This window comes from Nanorana parkeri, unplaced genomic scaffold, assembly GCF_000935625.1.
Source record: "Nanorana parkeri isolate BGI_ZX_2015 unplaced genomic scaffold, ASM93562v1 scaffold1, whole genome shotgun sequence".
Lineage (NCBI taxonomy): Eukaryota > Metazoa > Chordata > Amphibia > Anura > Dicroglossidae > Nanorana > Nanorana parkeri.
Window position 1 is genome coordinate 1,920,559 of NW_017306269.1, and position 8,555 is coordinate 1,929,113.

Genomic DNA, 8,555 nt, shown 5'->3' on the forward strand with positions numbered 1-8,555 from the left:
GCATTAGACATGATGACATCAGGGGGCCTTGGTCCGTAGCAGAGGGGGAAGGCTGCGGGCACGGGTCTTGGAGGCAGCAGGAGTGAGGACCAGGTAAAAAATGTTTACTCCGGTCCCCTGGGCATAGAACGAGCCCCACTGCAAGAGGACAGTTTGCCTGGAGATAGTCTTGAAATATTAACTTTCAGATGGACTGACCCTTTAAAATACGTATATACACAATACAGTGATAGTGCAGGCAAAAAAATGCAACAAATAAAAAAAAGATTCACAATAAAATGACATACTCGGGGAAAATAGCTGATCCTAAGTGAGACAGCTCCTCGTCTTCAATGGTAAAGCCATTACAGTTAACCTAGAGAAACACAAAGAGATTAATAGGGATCACTGCATTCCATAATCCTCTTGCCATTTTAATATTGGATATTACTTATTTTCAATGCATCATTTTCTTTAAAAGGAAAAAAAAAAAAGCAGTTTACTCATGACACGTCTGAGAGTAAGGGGAAATCAGAGGATTCTTGTCATTTTCTTTCATGTGGGTTAAGAGTGTGTTGTATGTATGTATGTATGTATGTATGTATACATACACACATACATACACACACACACACAGTATCTCACAGAAGTGAGTACACCCCTCACATTTTTGTAAATATTTTATTTCATCATTTCATGTGACGACACAGAAGAAATGACACTTTGCTACAATGTAAAGTAGTGAGTAGAGATGCACCGAAATGGAAATTTTAAAACCGAAACCAAAAGAAATGTCAGGCCGAAACCGATACCGAAAATGTTTGTTAATTTTTATTTTTTCAATTTTTTTTTAAATATTTTATTTTTTATAAACTTTTTTATATTTATTTTTATTTATTAATTCATTTTTTATTAAATATTTTTATTTTTTATGTGTACCTTGCTTTTCTCTCTGACACACTGTCACAGGAGGCTGATCGAGCGGTGTAGAGAGGCAAGCCCAGCCTCCTGTGACAGCACTGTCTCCGCCCCCACACCGCTCTGCCGGACTGTGATAGGCGGCAGAGCGGTGTGGGAGGAGAGCCACTCACAGCGCTCTCGTCATGCAGCGCTCGGCCGGCTGTCACTTTCTCTTCTCCCCGCTCGGACATAGAGCAGCGCCCAGCGGGGAGGGATGTGCCGATGTATCGGCCGAAACATGGCTCTTTCGGCATTATGCCAAAAGTGCCATTTTCGGCCGATATGTTTCAGACCATATGTCGCACACTGCATCAAATTGGTCTGCATGGCTGTCGTCCCAGAAGGAAGCCTCTTCTAAAGATGATGCACAAGAAAGCCCGCAAACAGTTTGCTGAAGACAAGCAGACTAAAGGACATGGATTACTGGAACCATGCCCTGTGGTCTGATGAGACCAAGATAAACTTATTTGGTTCAGATGGTGTCAAGCGAGTGTGGTGGGGCCAGATGAGGAGTACAAAGACAAGTGTGTCTTGCCTACAGTCAAAAAGTATCGGTGCACCCCTACTAAAGACCATATGGGACCAGTGGACGTATAGAGTGGTTGCCTATAACAGCCAATCAGGTTTTAGATGCCATATGCAGAGAGAATGCTGACTGACTACCAGGGTGATGGCTCCAGTTTCCATAAAGTGTACTAGTTTGGTATAAACAATATTTTTAGTTATTCTTTGCACTTGGGATTTAAAGTCTGGACCTTTACAAGTCTGCGTTAATAGATTTCTCGACATGCCAAAACACAGCAACAGTAGCATTTTGCAACAGCGCTGTGTATCTGTTACTGCTCTGTTCATATCTATGTGAAGCGGGAGTGTGTGCAATGCCGCACACAATTCCACATTGTATGTTGCAATGTTAGGTGCAATAAAGAGCCATTGTTTCTTAACCACTTGCCGTCCGCCCGATGTAAAAAAACAGACGGACACGTTTAGCAGTGCCGTCCGTCCGTTTTTTTACTACGGGCGGACGGCAAGAGGTTAAAGAAGAAGAACTCGGGGCAAAAAGATCTTAACCAATGCAGCGGGCCTACCTCTGCATTACAAGGTTTAATTGCTCATTTTGTCTCGGAAACCTAAGTAACAGAGACATACCCACCCAAACTGCGATCCCGGCTGGCTCCTAGACTGGTCCGTTCAGCATTGTTCCCCCTCCACTCCAGCGGTCTAAGTTCCTGCGAGTTATCACATTCTATACAGTGTATTGGACGTGAGGACGCCAAAGGACATTGCATCACTGGAGCAGAGGAGGAAAAACAGGCACTATGAAAAATATGTGGCCTATCACTAAAAGAAGATGCTGGTTACCTGGCTGTGATGCTGACCCAATGACTTCAGTACTTTTTTGGTCAAATCTGGAACAAGTATGCAAATAAGGAGTTCTGACTCCACTTGCTGCATACAGTACTGTGGTCAATCTAGATCAGGCCACTAGCATTGTTGCTAACAGCAAAGCAGAGGGCGTATTTCTCTCAGTAAAAGGTTTCCCAAAAGTCAGTCTGTATAAGAGAAGTGACCAGAAAGTTTTTATGAAGCAAAAGCAAAGCTTTCAACCACATTTCTGCAAATCTGTTGAAGCCCCCCTCAGCTCCAAATATAAGGATGTAAAAAATGCATGCACACCTTTTAAAATCATCTCATGTTGATAGAAATGATGGGATGAGTTTGTATGTATTGCATTTAGGATCTGATCTGAATTGGATTTATGGGTAAGGCTTGTGATTTGCAGCATACATATGGCCCCCCAACCAGGATATGTGGATTTTGTATTTTTGTGGCCTAATTTTGTGCATCATATGTAGCGAGACTTGTTACTAAAATGCATAAATCTCATTATGATTTACAATAGTGCCCTGAACATGACTAAAGAATATACGGACACATGTTGGATTAGGTGTGTAGACCAATATGACTGCAAGTGGGTTTTTTCGCAATGTTTGAAGCCAAGCCGAAAACGATTTTAGATTCTGATGCAGTGATAAGTTTCTACTAGAATGGCCCATCATTAATGGAGTTTGAATTAATGGCAATTTAATTAAAATCTAATAACTAACATTTTCAGCTTCCACCTTAATGGCTGGTTGGGTTGTATGTGAATCTTAAGCCTTTGGGCTCCATTTACAGAAAGATTCTCGACTGACCTACAAGAAATTGTAGGTCAGTTGAGGATAACCTTTGCTACCAACAGCATGTCTCAAATTTGTAGCAAAGCAGTACCAAGAGTATAATCAATCTGTTCCTCAATGTACTCCAAGAAAAAAACAAAAAAAAAGGATTTATGGAGAGTACACAAACCCAATTTTCTTTCTCATCCATGAATGGCTTGTTCACATGTCTTACAGTGCGTTCCAGCGCGGTAAGCTGATGGAACGCATTATCGCAACCCGTTGGCTTTCAGGGGCGGGAGGGGGGTGTGGACATGCATTGAAGTCAATGGGCCCCCCACATCGCCCGCACCAGAACGTGTGGCGCATCAATCTCTGCGTTACGGTCCAGTGCAATCTGAAAAAATAGTGCATGCAGAACGCAGAGGGGAGTTTAGAATGCGAAACAGTGCGTTCCAGTAGCCAACCGTGCTGAAACGCACTGTAACTCATGTGAACAACGCCTAAAAGGGACACAGCAAGTCTTTAAACTTTGCAATGTAAAAAGAGGGGTGAGCAACAAAGCAAACAAATGCTAACGGGCCCAAAGTAACAACAGAAAACTAAGGACTGCCTGCAGCTCAAAGAATGGCCTGAAGGACCTTATGGCCAAAGCTGGCATCAGAAGAGGCCAAAACATTCACATGGTAAACCTTAGAGAACATCTGAAGACCAGGCTGCAGACTTGCAAATCCAGAAAACAGTTGCACTCATATCTAACAGAGTGCACCTTGACAGGAAAGGGAACAACCTGATCCTTCAGACCATAAGCTTGAATGATGGTGTGGAGTCCAAGCCACCTACAGGTGGTGGAATTAAAAGTTGGAGCAACCTTTCGGGATGACAAAAAGGGAATTAGTCTTTCTGAAAGAAGTGGCTGAGAGATAGACTCGCATAGCCCAAACCACATCCAGCCTGAACTCCATCCAGATGATGGAGGGACATTTCCTTATTTGGTGAACTAAAAGAAGCAGTGGCTGAGAGACTTGCAGTCTGAACCACATGCAGCCCAAACCCCATCCAGACAATTTCCTTTTGGTGAACCAGACAAAAAGGGACAGAAGAACAATGTCCTGGTTGTGGTAAAATGCAAAATGGCAGCCCCCTTGAACAAAGGTTGTAATCAAACAATGAGAGGCCAACAGCCTCTGAAAAGTAATAAAAAAGCAGAAACCGGAACCTTTGATAGCACCCAGAGCCCAACGCTGGTTCAGACCCAGCTGTAGGAAGTAGAGGATTTGTTCCACAGGGAAACTCCTCAGATGTAAGTCTGAGACTCACACTAAGCGAAATATGGAGCCAAGGTGGACTCAGAGGTCAGGATAGACCAACATCAGGGAGGAAGGCATACCGCCAGGCTGCAGGCATTGGCACAATCAATAGGTGTGCTGCAAGCAGCCCCAGAGCTGTTAGAGAGTAAGCTGGGACACCTGGTGCAACAGGACTGCCCCCCTCGTGTCTAGAATCAGATATGCTATGGCCCCATGCAGTAAGGCAACATGCAAGCTCAGGGGTAAATGGACAACTTGTAGCAAGTGAGGGTCAGAAGGTTGGAGGTGACCAAAGTCAGTGTAGGCAAGCAGCAGGAACAGATTGAAACTCCATCTAGCTCTTTGCTAGCAGAGAAGCAGCAGCGGGAAGATGCTTTCCCAACACTATAATGCAGGAATGAGAGTGGAGCTTGAAGCTTCCTCAACAATATGTGGCAGGAAAGAGTGTGTAGAATGCTTGTGACACTCCACCCAGAGAATGTTGCAAGCGCTCAGCTAACCACTTCTGCTGAATAACCAGCAGAAAACGATGGTGCCCAGGGACCTAGGAAAATGAGGTAGCTCCTGGTGCTCAGCCCAATTGGCCTACTTACTAGGCAAGTCTTAAGAAACAGGGCAAGTGCTGGGGCAATGCCTGTGGCTCTGGACCTGGAAAGTGCTCTTTAGCAACCTTACTAGAACTGGAGTCTGCAAAGTGACACACAAAATCCAGTGCCCAAGGATCACAATGTCCAGTCCAGAAGGGCCCAGATACAGTATTCTGAAAGCCAGAGGAGGACAACTGTGCCACAAAGCTGCAATCCGGAGAGAAAGTACCAGCAGCAATGTAGAGTTAAATCTTGATTCAAAAAGGAAAGAAAACAATGCAAGCAAAATAAAAGGTTATTCTATATTACAGCACCAGGACACTAGCAAATGCTTTGTACAAGCTTTATGTACACACTGCTCTTGTACAAAATGGAAGCCTGCATGTTAACCACTTGCTGTCCGGGGCATTTTCTTACTATTTGGGCAAACATGATAAAATATACATTTTTGGCTAGAAAACAGCTTCAGACCCCCAAACAATTATATATGTTCTGAAAGTAGAGGCCCTGTAGAATAAAAAAAATGCTAGTTGCAATTTTGTACGTCGCACGGTTCTTTTTATCAAACCAGTATTTTTAGGAAAAAATAAACAAAATTAAAATTTAGTGCACAGAAACATAATATAATACCCAATTTTTTGGTAAAATATGAAAGACGGGATCACGCCGGGTAAATAGATACCAAACATGTCAAGCCCTAAAATTGCGTTCGCCCGTAAGGCTGCTAAAAAAGTCAATATCCAAAATTTCCCATAGGGAACATTTTACACACTTTTATCGCTCATCAGTTTAGTGCTAACAGTGATCGACAGCGCTAGAATTATTGCTATCACTCCGACGTTCGTGGCGATATGTAACATGTGCAGCACAATTGTCGTTTTCGTACGTAGGCGCACCCGACACATGTGGGGGCAGGGGACTTAAAATAAAAAAATGCAAAAATGTTTTTTTTCTTTTATGTTACTTTACATTTTCATAACTTTTAAACACTTTATTTTATTATTTTTTACACTAACCCTATTGCTATTACATAGGGGGCTAACAAGCACCCTATGTAATAGCAGATAGGGTGTGACAGGTCCTCTTTATGGAGACATATAGCACGGCTGCTGCAGCAGCCACGTTCTTGTCTTAACCACTTTAACGGGCCGCCGTCTATAGACGTATTGCGGCCCGGAAGTGGTTAAAAGGCCAAAAAAAAGAAAATCTTTTTTTCCCCCATTTTGTATAGTATAGAAAGGACAACCTAGTACAGAACAAATCAAAGCAATGCAACTGGAGAAGCAGGATAGCATAGCTTAAAACCTCTATTTTTCTGCCCAGTTATTTTTTTATGATCGCCGTTCCTCAATTAGAACACAATGTCTCTCTCAGTTTCTAAACAATAACAGCTGCCTAACTAATTGAAGAGTCCCCTGGTGACTTCTGTCCTCACATTAGCCAGAGCTATCTGACAGCTTTGGGAAGAGGGAGATAGGATAACATGATGGGGAGGGTGAAAAAGGGGTCACTTGCCATAACCAATTATACTAGATGTAAGAAAAGAGAAAGAAAGAAGAAAAAAAAAAGTCCCAGTAATTAATTTCTAAAATAATGAAAAAATTATCTCTGCAGATTTAAAGTGGGGGGAAAAAAACCAAAAAAAAAAAACCTTTCATTTTCAATAAAATGTATTATAAAACAATCGAACTAAAAAAACTTTAAAATATGACAATTGTTAAAGTGGGCCTTGCACTCCAAACAAGGCTCACTACTCTCATAAGGCCCCATCCCCCAAATTAGAAGCGCTGCACTGAAAAAAAAAAAAACCCTCTCCCATGACCGACATCCAATCACCGATCTCCTTCCCGCTGTAATGGACCGGGAGCAACGCTAAGTGCATCACCTCCGGTCCCTGAGTGGTCATTGCTCGGCTCCTGAAGCCGACCAATAACCTATTGAAGTGCAATCTGCCCTTCAAAAGCTTATACAGGCAGTCCCCGGGTTACAGACGTCCGACTTACGGACAATCCGTACTTACGAACGGGGTCCACAGTTCTCCTAAATGTACCGGCAGCCGCCGGTACAATTAGGAGAACTGTAGCTGCAGCGGCCTGTGTCCTTTCAAATCCCCGCTGTTCTCCGCGCCTGTTTTGGCGGAGGCAGCGGGGACACAGACCTCGGCATACCACGTACCTCCGCTGATGTTCCGGCTTCCTCTTCAGCCGTTCCGCCGGCTTCCCCGGTCCGGACGATCCTCCGGTCTCCTCTGCCCTGCCCCCCTGCCTACTCTTCATTGCAGGCTGGGAGCCATGCTATTGGATATTGTAAAATGCAATAGCCAATAGCAAGCTGGCTATTGCACCCGCCCACTGTCTGCTGTCAATCAGCATGGGGGGACCTAATAGATAACTTTCTGCTTCAGGCCCCTCCTCTGCTGATTGACAGCAAGCAGTGGGCAGATGCAATAGCCAGCCGGCTATTGCAATTTGAAATATTCAATAGCAGGCTGGCTATGGCTCCCAGCATTAAAATACAAAAAAAAATTAAAAAAAGTTAAATAAATAAAAATAAAAAATGCAAATAATAAAAAGTTTATAAAATAAAATTAAAAATAGATTTATTTTTTTTGCTGTGTCATTTTAAATAAAAAATGTTTTTAATTATTATAATCTTCTAAACAACAGGAACAGACAGCAAAAGAACCGTGACCCTTCCCTATGCTATCCAAAACTAAAAAAAATGTTTTTTTTGGCTGGAGTTACACTTAAAAAAATGTACCTGTTCCGACTTACATACAAATTCAACTTAGGTACAAACCTAAAGTCCCTATCTTGTATGTAACCCGGGGACCGCCCGTATTAAGTGGAAAAGTCATACTAGGGGCCTTTTGGACCCAACCAGTATCGCTATTAAGAGGACCAGTCACCACCAATATGCTATCACATGGCGGGCTTGTAAGCCACTGATCCGGCTTTCAGCTTATCACACTGTGTTGTGGAGCGGCAAGCCGGATCAATGTGATACAAAGTAGGAGGAGAATATGTCTACTCAGAATACCAAGTATCCACAGCCCCTGTGAATAGATTTAAAAAAAAAAAAAGAAAAAAGAATTTAACCCTTTAGTGCCCCCTAGTAAAAAAAAAAAAATATGATAAGATAATATTACTGCCAAGGAGGTTATTAGAGGTAGAAGACAGACATACCACATTCTAAAAATTGTTCCAGACTAAAACTGTATTTCACTCCTTGTATTTTGTGACCTATAACTCCCAAAATAAACTGAAATTCCAGACAAATATACGATATATCCTATAAATCAGGACAAATAAAATAATTTATTATGAATTACTTTGTGTTAGCTAAACTAGTTATGTACACATATTTGGCATATTATTGCCAAAACTGAAAAATGTGGGGGGTTTTTTCATTTTTGTTTGCATTTTGTTTTTCTTATTATATAAATATAATATATCATAAATATACACACCCACCCCCCCCCCCCCCACCAACTCCCCCAATGTATGAGGACAGAACACTGAACCCCCCAATCATCAGACAACACCAATACCCTCCCCCCC

General features: G+C 42.5%; 1 protein-coding gene across 1 annotated transcript in view; it reads right to left on the reverse strand.

Moving 5' to 3' along the window:
- Positions 1 to 8,555, reverse strand: part of SMYD2 (SET and MYND domain containing 2) — a 41,297-nt gene that overhangs the window by 12,566 nt on the left and 20,176 nt on the right. The window contains 1 exon segment of the mRNA XM_018552505.1: positions 288 to 355. Coding sequence (XP_018408007.1) covers positions 288 to 355 — 68 coding nt within the window.